The sequence below is a fragment of the Xiphias gladius genome, chromosome 8 (assembly GCF_016859285.1).
Source record: "Xiphias gladius isolate SHS-SW01 ecotype Sanya breed wild chromosome 8, ASM1685928v1, whole genome shotgun sequence".
In the NCBI taxonomy this organism is placed as follows: Eukaryota; Metazoa; Chordata; class Actinopteri; order Istiophoriformes; family Xiphiidae; genus Xiphias; species Xiphias gladius.
In genome coordinates this window covers 4955108-4970366 of record NC_053407.1, presented here as the reverse complement: position 1 = coordinate 4970366, position 15259 = coordinate 4955108, and the positions used below count along the sequence as shown (strand labels likewise).

The 15259-nt window shown below is 40.3% G+C and overlaps 1 protein-coding gene across 4 annotated transcripts in view; it reads left to right on the top strand.

Moving 5' to 3' along the window:
• The first annotated feature begins 321 nt into the window (after window positions 1-321).
• The window catches only part of far1 (fatty acyl CoA reductase 1), a 36670-nt gene continuing 21732 nt past the window's right edge, over window positions 322-15259 (top strand). For 2 of the 4 annotated variants that reach the window (XM_040132383.1, XM_040132387.1), the window contains exons 1-4: window positions 322-474; window positions 12459-12574; window positions 12840-12956; window positions 14378-14553. In XM_040132383.1, the coding sequence (XP_039988317.1) occupies window positions 12500-12574; window positions 12840-12956; window positions 14378-14553 (368 nt within the window). In that variant the 5' untranslated portion in view covers window positions 322-474; window positions 12459-12499. The remainder of the gene's footprint in view (window positions 475-12458; window positions 12575-12839; window positions 12957-14377; window positions 14554-15259) is intronic. The other 2 variants (XM_040132382.1, XM_040132386.1) reach the window with 2 other exon arrangements.

Genomic DNA, 15259 nt, shown 5'->3' with positions numbered 1-15259 from the left:
GCTTTATGTCTTCTTTCAGAAGTGACATAGTCTAGTTTTAAAGTGATGCTGTCTTGGACGAGGAGCTGACTTATCCCGTAGAGTTGGCATGTATACACTCCCTTTGACTTTTTTTTCAGTGAACCAGTCACAGTTAGTTGCAAATCTAATTAAATGGGGGAGAGTTTCATGGCCAACTATACTTTTGGAACCCCCGTAATGACACCTGTGGACTTCAAGAAGGTGCGTTTTGGTTCACTTGAATATGTTTTTCTTAAGACGAGGTGAAACAGGCAGGAGTGAGACCTCTGTTTACGCTCCATCTCTGCCGAAGGCTACTGTCCTGCTGACGTCACGGCGGCTCATTTATCCGCCCAGGCCGCTGGCTGACTTCCTGCTGATTCTCCACTCTGTCGCTCATAGCGGTAAACGCTGCTACTTCGCCACACACCACACTCCCAAGTTCAAGAGCCGGAGAAACATCGACATTTTAGGGTACGTAAATCTTTCAAATTAGGTCCGAACCGTATGTGCCCTGTATTCGTTGAACTAAAGCGCTCATTACCAGTTTTCAAAGCGCCAACTGGTGTTGTGACAGGCTGCTCAACGTTACAGCGTGTAGGAGGAGACGTGCCAAGAGGAGAGAGGGGTAGTTGAACACTACTGTAGTGTTGGCCGAGGATATACACAGACACAGGAACCAAATTAGACTTCGTGAGCATTTACCGTATAGGCCATTCATCGTTCACCTTCACTACTGCTGAGACGTAAATGTCACAGTCATTCACCACGGCAACCCCTCAGCCATCGCGGAGTCCCTGTGTTAAACAATAATCCTAATTTTTAATGGTATTTTTTTTGTTGAAGCATTTAAATGAGTAAGGTTGGCTGCTCTGGCAGCGTAGGGGAAACTTAATGTAAGACGACGGTTAGCTGAGCCGCCTCACCTTTAATTTACTCAAAGGCATTGCAGTAATCACATTAAAGGCTGTCAAAGCCAAACATTAGTTGGTGTAGTTTTAAGCGCCGCCAGCTGTGCAAATGGACGGTGAGTGGTGACTGTGGTAGTCTAATGATGTGAGGCAGCTGTGTATAATGAGAATCACGGGATACGTTGCGGGTTTTTTTTGTTTTTTTGTTTTTTGTTTTTTTTTGCCTTTTTGAAGCCTGGTTTCAGTCTGTTGCCTGCTTAGATACTACGTTTTTTCCTGTAACACACATCTGCTCATCAGGCTTAATATACAAAGTTAATAGTGAAGTGTTTAATCATTTTACTTTTCCAAAGAATATGTCTGATGTATCATTAAGTTAGAATAGACTTCTGAAGGCAGCTGTGTGTCTGATTAGAGAGTTGTTTAACCATCAGTGCATAAATGCTTCATCAACACACACACAGATTTATATTTCACAGATTACATAAACATTAGTCTGTGTCTGGCTGATTAATCAGACAGGCTCACTTTCCAAAGTGACCAGCTCTTCCTACATGGTCTTATGACATTCCTCATGTCTTGTCTAAATCATGTGGGTGATTTCACCTGTAATACAAGCCACTACAAGCACTGCGCAAAGATGGTGCGTTTGGGAAGGAAAACCCTAGTAGAAAAGGATGTTAACAGTGTCCTGTATGTTGTGTGTGGGTTTTTTTTTTTTTTTTTTTGAGAGATTGAGAATTGAGAGATTGAGTGAATGTCTCTGACAAAGTCTGGAAGCCTTTTACTCTATAAAGATTTTCCCTTTGTTTGGCAGTGGGTTTTCACTTTATTCAGACGGATGGATTGTTCCCCTGAGACTTTGTTGTCAAACCTAAAAGTTTAATCTGTTTAATGTGAAATTTAAGCATTACAATGTGTTTTGATCAATTATTCAGAGTGAAGATGTGGTATCAGGGATCAACTTGCTGTCATTCTGTCTGACTGTAAGCGACAGTAGATCTTTCACTGACACTTGATCGAAGGCCATTGCAAGACCTGGTCAGGAGTGTCTTTCCTTGGTTCATGACATCCTATGTGTGTATTTTCTCAAATATAGACATTCAGTTTGTAGACAAGGCAGCAGGGGGAAACATGAACCTTGGTATACTCTTGCCAGTGAATACAGCACTACCTCACTGGCTTGCAGTAATCCCAGCCAAAGATTTTGTCACTCTTCAGCTGTTCTAGGGTCCATATCTACAGCCTTGTTGACACTCTAAGCTGGTGTCTGGCATTTTATAACCTTCTGTTGTAAAGAATTGCGGACAAAATGTTGAGCGTACCTCAAACACATAGAATCAAAATATGCAAGAGACCTCCTAGGGACCTGAGCATAAAATACTACATTTTTTTTTATTACACAAGTAGATAAGAATGCATTTACAAATCAGTACATAAGTATTTGGACAGTGACACATGTGATTTAGGTGTAGACTTTCAGCTTTAATTCAAGGGGTTTAACAAAAATATCACACAACCATTTACAGATTTTCCTTCTCAGAGGCTCAAAAGTAATTGGACAAACTAACAAAACTGTAAATATATAAGGAATATTTTCAACACTTTGCTGAAAATTCTTCTCAGTCAACGATGGCCTGATGTTTGGAACCCATAGATATCACCAAATGCTGAGTTTCCTCCCTTGAGATGCTTTTGCCAGGCCTTTACTGCAGCCACCTTCAGTTGCTGCTTGTTTGTGGCTCTTTCTGCCTTCAGTTTTGTCTTCAGTAAGTGAAAACCATGCTCAATTGGGTGGAGGTCAGGTGACTGACCTTTCCATTGAAGAATATTCAATTTCTTTGCCTTGAGAAGCCCTTGGGTTGCTTTTGCAGTATGTTTTGGGTCATTCTCCATCTGTACTGTGGAGCACTGTCCTATCAGATTTGCAGCTGATCAGATTTGGCTGAATCTGAGCAGATAGTATAGCACTATACACGTCAGAATTAATCCTGATGCTTCTATCAGCAGTCACATCATTCCATTGGCAGCTATATATGCTCATGCCATAACAGAGCCTCCACCATGTTTGACAGATGATGTGGTATGCTTTGGATCATCAGCTGTTCCTTTCCTTCTCCATATTCTTCTCTTCCCATCATTCTGGTACAAATTAATCTTGGTTTCATTAGTCCAGATAAATTTTCCTGCCCAGTTCTCATTAGTTCCACAACTGGGCAGGCTTTTTTTTAGATGTTTTCGGGCAAAGTCTAATCTTGCCTTTCTGTTGCCGAGCGTTACCAGCGGTATGCACCTTGTGGTAAACCCTCTGTATTTAGATTTAGTCTTCTGATTTATGTCTTCTGCGGTCTTCCAGGCCTTTTGTTTACTGGCTGGTTGGTTGCTGAGTTTGCCAGTGCATTCCTTCTTTTTAAGAATGTACCAAATTGTTGATTTGGTCACTCCTCAAGTTTTTGCTATCTGTCTGATAGGTTTATTTTGTTTTTTCAACCTAATGATGGCCCCCTTCATTTGCATTTACACCTCTTTGGACTGCATATCGAGAATTCCCATGAACAGCTACCCAATGCAAATTAGACACTTGGAATCAACGCCAGAACTTTTTATATACTTAATTTGATGAAATAATGAGGGAACAGACCACACTTGGTCATGGAAATGAGAGACTATGTATAATGTAAATGGCTGTAATTCCTAAATGGTTAATGCAATATTTTTGTTAAACCCCTTGAATTCAAGTCTACACTTCAGTCACAGCTTGATGACTTCGTTTCAAATCCATCAAGGTGGTATACAGAGGAAAAATAACATTGTTTCACTGTCAAAATACTTAAGTACCTAACTGTATGCCCAAGACATAAGACAAACGTGTTTGTTTAGTGTGTTCTCATTGCTCCTATCATCATTGTGAAATGAAGTACACATAAATGAGCCCAATATTTATTCCTACTGCTAGACAAATGGATGTTGAAATACACCTGATCAGTCTAATTTGTCACCATAATTGATCAGGACAGTGTAGATGATTGCGGTCATGTTTGCTCTGACAGTGTGTCGGTGCCAGGTTGTAAAGGACAGCACACACCCTGACTGTTCACTTTCTATGGCTTGTATAATACCCCCATGATTGAATGCTTGAACAAGTTAAGGCCTAACAACACACAGGAGCCATTTTAGATACCTAGCAACTTTGCTTAGATTTTGGCAAGCGGTACTTGATCTAAAATTTACCTCCCCACAGTTCCTGCCCTCCTAAAATTCTTGCTCTTGAGCTAATACTTTATCATGGGCCAGGACATGGAGATAAGTTTGCAGTGGTGGTCAAACACAAACCTGGTGACTGCTTTTGTCCTTTCTGCATATTTTTGTTTCTATTTACTTCGTAGATAGTTTTGTTTTGCATGTGTCCTGAAATGTTTGTCGTGTTTTTTTTTTTTTTTGTTTTTTTTTTTTCTTATATCTAAACAGCATTTAATGTAACTTACTAGTAAACTACCCCAGCAAGCACAAGACCCTTCAAGCCCATAGCACATAAATTAGAGCTCCTTTCCAGCTCAACACAAAAGTATTTAAATGACCAAAGACATGCATGTAAAAAGAATTAAGGTTACAGCACTTTTGACAAATATTATACCTAATTCTCTTTCTCTGACATTTATCAAGAAAATTTATACAAGCATCCACTATCGGCTACTCCTAATGACTGAAATCAGGAGTCTCTGAGTCTGAGTGTAGTGGAGGAATGATGATGGAATACAGTGCAGACTCAAGGCTGAAACAGCATTTTTATACCCTGCCACTGAATGATCCACACAGAATGTCTGGGTTAGTGTTTGTCAAAGTTATGTGTGTGACTGTGAAGCAATCTTTTACAATTAGATAAAAATTATGATCTTTCTGATCATCATGCTTAACACTGTGTTTGGTCTAACACTAACATTGCGTATCAGCAGAACCACATCATCCTTACCATGAAGCCTGGTGGAATTTTAATGTAACTGACAAAGAAACTGTATTTAACATAAATCGGTCACATTATGGACAATCAGGGATTCACTGGAAAAGGTCCTTAACAAGTGAATCTGATAGGTGCATCTCACATCTAACTACAGACTACAATGTCAGATGTACTTAAGCAGTCAATTATTTTTTTGTTTCGTTTAAACTGTATACATCTTTTCTTGACACTGACCTTTTTTCTGTTGCTTATTGTCTAAAAAGCTGTTATTTTAAGTTAATTGCAAGAACTTCCTCTTCTGCTAGCAAGACTAAAAATAACTACAACACATTACTCAAGAAAATGTTTACTATTTTTTTCCTTCCTGTGTCAGTACTTTACATTCACAAGCTATCTTCAGAGTGCAACTTGGCCGTAGTCGGAGCACATCTGCACTATTGGACAGAGGCTGAGCAGGAGCCTGAGCAGATGTCCGCACAGAGTTGATACAGCTGAGGAGAGGGTCCTCGCTTCTTTCCACAGGGGCCACAGTGCCCATGCCACAATGGTAGTGCTGTCGTCACAGTAGTGTGTGTGTGTGTGTGTGTGTGTGTGGTGGGGGGGGGGGAATTCTATTACTGCCACATCTTTCAGTCAGAATTGATGTTTTCAGTGTTACTTGAAATTTCACTGACAGTAGTTTAACTTTATTTTTTGTCTTCAGACTGTTGGCAATGTGACATGGCTTGCTTTCAACAATCTCTCGGCCGAGCTCTTCACTCAAGTTGGTTAGAAATGGGAACTGAGAAATGTCTTCACTTTTTTCGAGGAACTTGTTCTCAAAATCACAAGAATGAATGTAAATTTATGTAATCTTAACCACCTCCAGTCTGACTGTATGCAAAGCTGATTAAATGGTTTAGCTATAACTACATGAGCAGCTAAAGCTCAAACAAGTGTAACCACAGAATCACCCTTTTAATATTGGTTAGAGCTGTGAAGTATGCAGGCAGTTTGGATTGCATTTTTGTCATGATTTTAAAATAAATACCAAACATGGTTTAAGCGTTATGTACCCTTTTTGAAATCCTATTTACAGTGTAACCTAGATAATCCCAGATGGCTATAATCGTAAACCGTTGGATTCAGACTGACTAAAGAGGTCTTTTGAAATCCTAGATATCCCATTATTTATATATATAATATATTCTATTATTATATAAAATAAATTAAATTAAATAAAAAAACTCTCAACTGGCTCCTTTTGGAGGAGAATGAGCAGTGGCTCTACTCGCAGCTCCCCATGGATGTCAGAGCTCCTTGTACTATCTCTAAGGCTGAGCCAAGCCAGCCTATTGAGGACATTATCATTCACTTTTATCTGCCATTTCATTCTTTCAGTCATTACCCAAAGCTCATGACCACAGGGGAGGGTCGGAAGGTAGATTGACTGGTAAATCAAAACGGTTGGCCTTTTAGCTCCCTCTTCACCAGAACAGTCCGGTACTACGCTCAATGGTGGTGCTGTGCTGTCAATCTCGTAATAAAAAAAACTCCACTTAAACGCCCTCACTAGGGGCAGAAACTCCGTCCTAAGGGAGCAATCCACAGTTGTCAGGCAGAGAACCATACCCTCAGACTTGTAGGTGCTGACCCTCATCCAAGCCACTTCACACTCGGCTGCAAACTGCCCCAACGCATGCTGAAGGTCACAGTCTGAAGCCAACAGAACTACGTCATCTGCAAATAGCAGAAATGCAATTCTGAGCCCCCCCAAACCAGACATTCTCCTCTCCCCATCTGTGCCTTGAAATCCTGTCCATAAAAATCACAAACAGGATAGGGGACAAGGGGCAAGCCTAGCGGAAACCAACACCCACTGAAAATGTGTTTGACTTCCGGCTGAAATTATGGATACAACTCTCAGTCCAGTTATATAGGGACTGGATGGGTCGTAGCCACGGCCCCAGAACCCATATTCATGCAGTACCCCCAAAAGACCCAGTCTTCCACAAAGAACATGTAGACTGGATGGGCAAACCCCATGACCCCTCAAGTAGCCTTGCAAGGGTAAAGGGTTGTTCCACTGTTCCACAGCTAGGACGGAATCCACATTCTGACTCAAAGGTTTGACAATCAGTCTGAGCCTCCGTTCCATCACCCTGGCATAGGCTAACCTTGGTAATTCAAGCACACCCTCCGGTCCCACTTTTTAAAAATGGGAACCACCACTTGGTCCACAGACACTGTCCCCAACCTCTATTCGACATTGAAGAGGCGTGTAAACCAAGACAGCCCAACAATGTCCAGAGCCTTCAGCATCTCGGAGGGAATCTAATCTACTCTTGATGCCTGCCACTGAGGCACTTTTAGCTACCTCAAGGACTTCTGCCAGAGATATGAATGAGGCCTTGCCTCAAGTCTTCAAGCTCAGGCTCCTCCTCAGAGGACATGTCGGTTGGGTTCAGGAGTTCTCGAAGTGTTCCTTCCACTGTCTGACAATATCCCCAGTCTAAGTCAGCGGTTCTCCTTCCCTGCTCAAAAGAACCTGGGCCAAGCCCTGCTTTCCCTTGGTGAGATGCCAGATGGTTTGCCAGAACTGTCTTGAAGCCGACCAGAAGTTCTTCTCCATGGCCTCCCTGAACTCCTCCCACACTTGGGTTTTTGCGTCCACATCAACCACAGCTGCAGCCCTTTGGGCCTGCTGGTACCTGTCTGCTGTTTATAAGTCCCCTGGGCCAGCCAGATCCAAAAGGCCTCCTCCTTCAGCTTAATGGCTGCCACAACAGACACTGATGACCTTCTGACCACAACCCCTAACAGCCGTTTCCACACTGGAGGCTTTGAACATGGCCCACTCAGATTCCATGTCCCCAACCTCCCCCCAGATGCATGCAAAGGTCTTCCTAACATGGGAGTTAAAGACCTTACGGAGAGGGGCCTCTTCATTCACATTCCCAGTTCGCCAGCCACCTGCCCTGCCATCTGATCCAACTCACCACCAGGTAGTGATCAGTTGACAGCTCTACTCCCCTCTTTATCCAAGTGTCCAAGACTTTCAGCAGGTCAGATGATAAAGCCACAAATTCAATCATTGATCATAGACCTACCTTCTTGGCACCAAGACCTACCTTCTTGGTACCAAGTACACACATCCAATCCATTGCTAGCACATAAGTCCCACAACAAAACTCCACTTGGGTTTAGATCAGGAAGGCCGTCCCTCCCAATCGCCCACCCTCAAGGTTTTTCCATTGTTGCCCACATGATTGCTAAAGTCCCCCAGAAGAACTGTGGAGTCCCCAGGTGGTGCCCTTTCCAAGATCCAACCCACAGACTACGAAAAGGCTGTGCTGGATACTCCGCACTGTTGTCAGGTGCATAAGCATAAACAACAGTCAGAGCCTTCATCATTATTTCGTGACAATTTAAGCAGATAAAAGGTAGGGAGATGATTCCAAGTATTGAATTTGCATTTGGTAGCTGTTCATGGGAACTCTCAATTTGCGGTCCAAAGTAGTGTCGATGCAGTGCAATGAAGGGGGCCATCATTAGGCTGAAAAAAAACCAAAAAAACCTCAGACAGATGACAGAAATTGTGGCCAAATTAACAATTGGGTACATTCTTAAGAAGTAGGAATGTACTGGTGAGCACAGCAACACCAAAAGGCCTGGAAGACCACAGAAGACAACTTAAATGGTTGATTTCACAATTCTTTCTTTGGTGAAGAAAAACCCCTTCACAACATCTAACCAGGTCAAAAACACTCTCGAGGAGGTAGGCGTAGCATTGTCGAAGTCTACAATCAAGAGACGCCTTAATCAATGTAAATAGAGAGGTTTTATCACAAGGTGCAAACCACTGGTAACACTCAAGAACAGAGAGGCCAGATTAGGCTTTGCCAGAAAACATCTAAACAAGCCTGGCCAGTTCTGGAACAAAATTCTTTGGACAGATTAAACCAAGATTAACTTGTATCTGAATGATGGTAACAGAAGAGTATGGAGAAGGAAAGGAAGGGCTCATGATTCAATGCATACAACATCATCCGTCAAACAGGGTGGAGGCAGTTTTATGGCCTTTGGCATGTATGGCTGACAATGGAACTGGGTCAGTGGTGTTTATTGATGATGTGACTGCTGATAGAAGTAGCAGGATGAATTCTGAAGTGTATAGGGCTATATATCTGCTCAGATTGAGCCAAATTCTGCAAAAAATGACGGGATGGCGCTTCACAGTACATATGGATAATGACTCAAAACATACTGCAAGAGCAACACAAGCTTCTCAAGGTAAAGAAATGGAATATTCTTTAATTGGCCAAGTCCTGTAACCAACCCGACTGAGCAAGGTTATTGTGATATTTTTGTTAAACCTCTTGAATTAAAGCTGAAAGTCTACACTTCAATCACATTGTGATGGTTTTGTTTCAAATTTATTTTGGTGGTGTACAGAGGTAAAATTGCAAAAATTGTGTCACTGTCCAAATACATATGTACCTAACTATGTCGGTCTGATCATAATGACTGCCTCATAACTGTAAGTAACATGAGCGAAAATAAACCATGCTTGCGCAATGTTAGCTTTGCTAGCAAAATTTTAACATACAGCACGTCATTAAAAGTTAAGCATCGAAATTGTTCAATAAATTCTGTTAATGTGCAGTGTGTCAGGTATTACCAGTTACTGGATTTTACAAAAATGAAACAACACAAACGGCAAATGTTGCCATAGCTGTCCGCCTTGCTGTAATTATTTATTCTTTTTGTGTAATGGTGGGTGGCAGCTAGCATTTAAGGTCCATTACCACCACCCACTATACTGGAATGTGGGCCAGAGTTCCCAATTTCCATTAGGACTGGCTTTAAAAAAACAAAAAAAAAAAACAAAACACTCTTTTTATTAACCTAGTTACTTAAACGAGGCTTTGTTTTCCTTCTTCAGTGCTAAGAAAATTCTTAAGTCAATACCCTCACCCCACGTCTTTAGTTCCTGTTTTAGCTTTCCTCTGGTCTTCTTCCTTACGCCCTTATAGAATTATCAAGTAATTCATTATTACTTGCTTGTATCTTAAGTTAATTGGTATACCCCCCCATCTCCACTCGGACTGCTATAGCTGAGGAAGTCTTAACAGCCCCACAGCATAATCTCAGTGCATGATTTTGTAACACCTCCAGCTTCTACAGCAATGTTTTTGCTGCTGACCTACAGTTGTGCCCAAAAGTCTGAGACCACTAGTCAACATACTTCTATTTTGCTTTTGTTTCAAATGTAATGCAAATGTTTTCTTTACAAATGAGAAATCAGGTTAATAATTTGAGTGTAAAGTTGATTTTTTTTTTTTTTTTTTTTTTTTTTTTTTTGGGGGGGAAAATTTTCCACGAATTTCTAAATATCTTAGTGTTTGGTATGTCCCCCTTTTGCATGAACTCCAGAAGTTTGTCCAAAACCTGATGACCCATGTTGTCCCTGAATGATTTGACAACATTTCCAAGAGCTTCTTGTGAGGTCACAGAATGTTTGGCTTTCTTAGTCATCAAGTGCCCTATAAATGTTCAGTGGGGTTGAGGTTACGTGACTGTGGAGGAACATCCTTGACAATAAGGACTCATTGGTCTGCTTTGGTCTTTAAGTAGTTGATGCAAAGTTTTAAGGTCATTATCCTACTGCAGTGTAAATCGTTGTCCACAAAATGCAAGCCAGAGTGTATAGCATGTCTCTGAAGAGGGGATTGGTACTTCTCCTTGGTCAGGGTGTAGTCAGTATGGTCTAGGTCTCTAACTCCAGAGCAGGCAAAACAACCCCAGACTTGAATATTCCCACCATGTTTCACTGTTGGTTTGATACACTGCAGTATCATTCTCTCTCCTGTTTGTATACTTACAACACCCTTCTATTACTGCCATAAATATCAATCCCTGATTCATCAGTAAATAGTCATCCACTGTGAAATGGTGGTATTTCTTAGCCCACCCCTAGGATTTGGCCTTGTTTCCCCTCTTCAGAAGTTGTTTAGAAACTGCTGCTCGTCCTCTGAGACTACTACAAGACAGCCTTCTTTTGACTGTACTTTTGCTGATTGGAGTCTTGAGTTCTTTATTTAGCAAATTTTGTATCTGTGATGAATTTGCTTTTTTATTTTTCAGTGAACTAAGCTTGATGTATTTATCTTCTGATGGTGTAGTCACTATTGGTCTTTCTGATACAACTGATCGTTTCTGCAAAGCATTTTAGAGTTCCATGCACTGCCCCCTTTTAGAAACCTTTTAGTCTAACTGGAATGTGACACTGAGAAAGCCCCTCTTAGCTTATAATAACAATTTGACTTGTGAAACTTTCACTTAGTAGGAAAAAATTGCATCAGGACCATCACAACGCCACTTCTTAAGCATTGATCTGCTGGAAACTTGTTTATTTATAACAGGAGAACAAGTTAGCTGCAAGTTTGAATTACTTGAATGAGCCTCTGATGAGTAGATTAAATCCACCTGAGTGTCATCTGAACATATGCTTCAATGGAAGGGATACAACTCAAGGAAATCTGACCTTTTGTACAAAGGAGTTAAGTTGGTCAGTGCCCCGAATTTGCTCAAATTTGATTTTTGACCTAGAAGTAGTGCAGATTCTTAAATATTGCTTCTTCATTTTACATGACATAACTTGTTCTTAAATCTTTCTGAATCCTCAAACTTTCCGATTATTTCCAGGTTTACGTGAAAATATTAGATTTTACTTATTGTCTCACTTTTGGACCCGACTGTATATACTGCACTTCCATAATCAGTCACTGATGTTTTTGAAGCAACATAAATATTCCTAAAAGCATTTCTACTTGCTCCCCATTCAGACCCTGTCAGACATCTCAAATTTATAACCATCTTGTATTTTTTTATCTATCCTATTTATGTGATCATTCCTTGTCAACTTTCTCAAATAAAACCACCAGAAATCAAAAATTGTTTATCTGCACTTTTTCACTTTCATCATTACCGCAGCCTTTCTTGTTGTCTTCTGAAATACCGCCACCTTTATCTTCTCCTCTGAGAACCTCAATCTCCATGAGTATCAGTACTTCCAGTATCAGCAAACAAAGATCATCCAGTGTCACAACTTACTGTATGTGTCATCTTTCTCAAGCTGAGCCCCTCCCACTTCGAACAAGTCAGAAGAGCTCAGGCAACATGGCACAGACAGAAATCTTTCATACAGAAATAAAAAAAATTAATAACTATCTGTTTATAGTGCCTTAAATAATCAATTACTTAAATATTTGTTACATATGTTGCTGACAGAGTGAAGCTGATGAATTCTAGTTGGAAAAAAACAACCTCACTTCACATCAGCAAGTCTGACAACCTTGAGCAATTCCTCAAATGCTGGAGTCTGCACAAGACCTCACTTCTTTTGAAGCCATGCTCTTGACTTCCTTTTCAAGTGGATCTATATTTCACTCAACTTTATTTTAGATTCACATTTTCAGTCTCCATAATGGGTAAAACATTTTTGGAAGTTCAGGCTTGAATTTGGTCCCACAATAGTAATCAGGCCTTTTATATATTTTTTTTTTCTTCTTTTTTTTTTTTTTTTCTTTTCTGTGTGGTCTGTGCAGTTGGAGTGGTGTTGAGGTGCTGACGGAACAGGACCGCAGACATGATGATGAACATCCCAGAATACTATGCAGGGAAAAATGTGCTGATCACTGGAGCAACAGGCTTCATGGGCAAGGTACAGTAGCAGTTGAATAGGCAAATAGCCAATAGGACTTGGCGGGAGAACGATTCTGTTCTTGAACCACACTCACTTTTTGTGATTTTAATTAATGATGTTACTTCTCTCACTACTACAATAGACAAATGTAGATTTCAGTTATAATTGTGTCAGTTTCCTAGCATCAACTTTTAACAGTCCAAAAGTGAAAAGATGATTTTTGTACTTTTCATCTCTGCGTGATTCAAAGTCTTACTTACTTCTTACTTCATCATTATTAAAGGTGCTGCTGGAGAAGCTGCTGCGGTCATGCCCAGGAGTCAAAGTTGTCTATGTGATGGTCAGGTCAAAAGCTGGCCAGAGCCCCCAGGCCCGCATCGCTGACATGATCAACTGCAAGGTGAGAAGTGGGCTAAGTAGATAGGAGAAAATGATCTGATGGGTGTTTTCGAGGGGTTAAGGAAGAAAAGGAGGTCAACAGCCAGTAGCACCAGCTATGTGTAAGTTCAAATGTAGGTTAATTTGAATACGGTGAAGGGATTATGCTATAACATAGAAAAAACATTTTGCACCATGCAAACTGGTTACAGCATAGAATTACGATATAGCTTTAAAATTTGCATCAACCCCTGGGCAGAGGAAAGTCATTTCATGTTGTTGGAGAGGCAGAGGAAATTTGTCTTTTGATATTTTCATCTGTTTTCAGGAACTATGGAACCAGAGCAACTAAAGTCCCATTTGTGCATTCCTGTTTGCATTTCCACAACATGAGAGCCATAAAGACTGGCAAATTACAGACATGAGAGATTAAAAACCAACAGAAGCATTTGAAATTCAGTTTTCACACAAGAAAACAGTAACAGTCATTCTGTTGTCGCTTACATGTGCTATTGCATGACATGCAGAGGTAGAAGATGAGACTGAAATCTCCAGAGTGCTTGTGTCTACAGTGGACAGACTGAATGTTTGATGGTTATTAATTTATTCTTTAGAACATAACAATGAAACTATCAGCAATTAGTTGTATTTCTCTTGTTCACTCGCTGTTTCCCCTCTCATTTAAGATGGCAGTTCTGCTTGGTACTGTTTAGGTGTTGACTTCAGCAGATGTTTTTATTATTTATGACCATATGTGTGACACAGCCACCCTGGCCTTAGTTCAAAGCATCAGACCACAGCAGAAGCAATTAAATGAATGTTGAATTATTAGTAAAGTAATGTTAGATGGGCAAAACAAGTTGTATCATACGTTAGTTTGTTCACATTTGAAAGCAAATTACATTTTATTTCTTAAAGTTTTATAGGTCTCTTAATGTGAGTCTGAGGTTTGTAGTGTCTTTTTCTACCACATTATCCTAAGGAGGCACTGGATGAAACGTCACTTGAAACAATGTTTTGACCGCAGTCGACTTAAGGTATAGCCCTAGTAGAAGGTTTAAAACAAACTCACAGCATAGCAGTTAGTGCAGACTTTGCATTCAAACTTAAAAACAAACTTGTGTTAAGCTGGTGCAGCAGGCTGCTGATTTAAAGAGTCTGTAGGCTGACAGTGCTTATATCAATAGCTTCTAGATAAAAGGAAGGATCAGAAAAAGTCACCCATAGGAAGAAGGAATCTATAGAGCTGGGATCTGTTGCAGGAGGAATAGATGGAAAGCACTGCTGATAATACCTACTTTAAGAAAAGGAAGGAAAACTCTCATAAAGATCTGTACACTGAATAAAAGTCTAATGATTTATACTTAACAATTTTATACCAGTTCTTAAGGTTTACTATGTACTATAACCTTGACATTATTTTGACTTCATTTTTCCACTCAGTTGTTTGAAAGATTGCAAGATGAGCAGCCAGGCTTTGCAGGGAAGATCATTGCAGTGAACAGTGACCTCACACAGCCAGAGCTGGATCTGAGTAAAGAGGATCAGAGCATCCTAGCTGAAACCATAAACATCGTCTTCCACTGTGCGGCCACCATCCGCTTTAATGAGCCCCTCAAGTAAGTTATTTTGTTATTAATACATTATTATTAGGAATATGTACATTATTTTCCTGTCTATTTCTCTCTAATGGCACTTTGTAAGTTTTATAAATATTAAAAGGATAAGGCTGTTGATTTTCTATGTTTTTGTTACTGTCAACAGATCTCACGATAAGACCAAAACAACAATGATTGTATCCTACTAACAAGTATTGTCTGTGTGTCCAGACCCTGATTTAGCTTATTTGTCTGCGCCATTGTTGTCCAAAAACTATAAAAACTTATCAGTGAGCCACACTGTTGCACTCATCGACATGTTTCTTCATTACAAAAAAGATGGGCATTGCAGTTAATCTTCAAACAGCTCCACAGACAAATATCATCGATGACTTTCACAGTATTTGGAGGGTAGTTAGTGTAAGGCAGAAGCAATTGTGAATGCTTGGACATGCAGTTCTGTTAACATCTCTTCGCTAGCTTGTTGTGCTACATATCACAGCCTCTTGACTTTGGCCTAAAGTTCTTTGAGAAATGTACAATATCTGGAACAGTGTCTCGTCAGTACAAAGAATATGAACATATGTCTGACACACAAGAAGAAATTGTAGGGATGTGATGGATTCATACAACCATACTTCTTTGAAGTATGCAGAAAGAGGAAATACAGCAGAGATTTTCTAATAGGGAGAGAATTAGGGCAGCAGAGGAAACTAATGCTAACCCA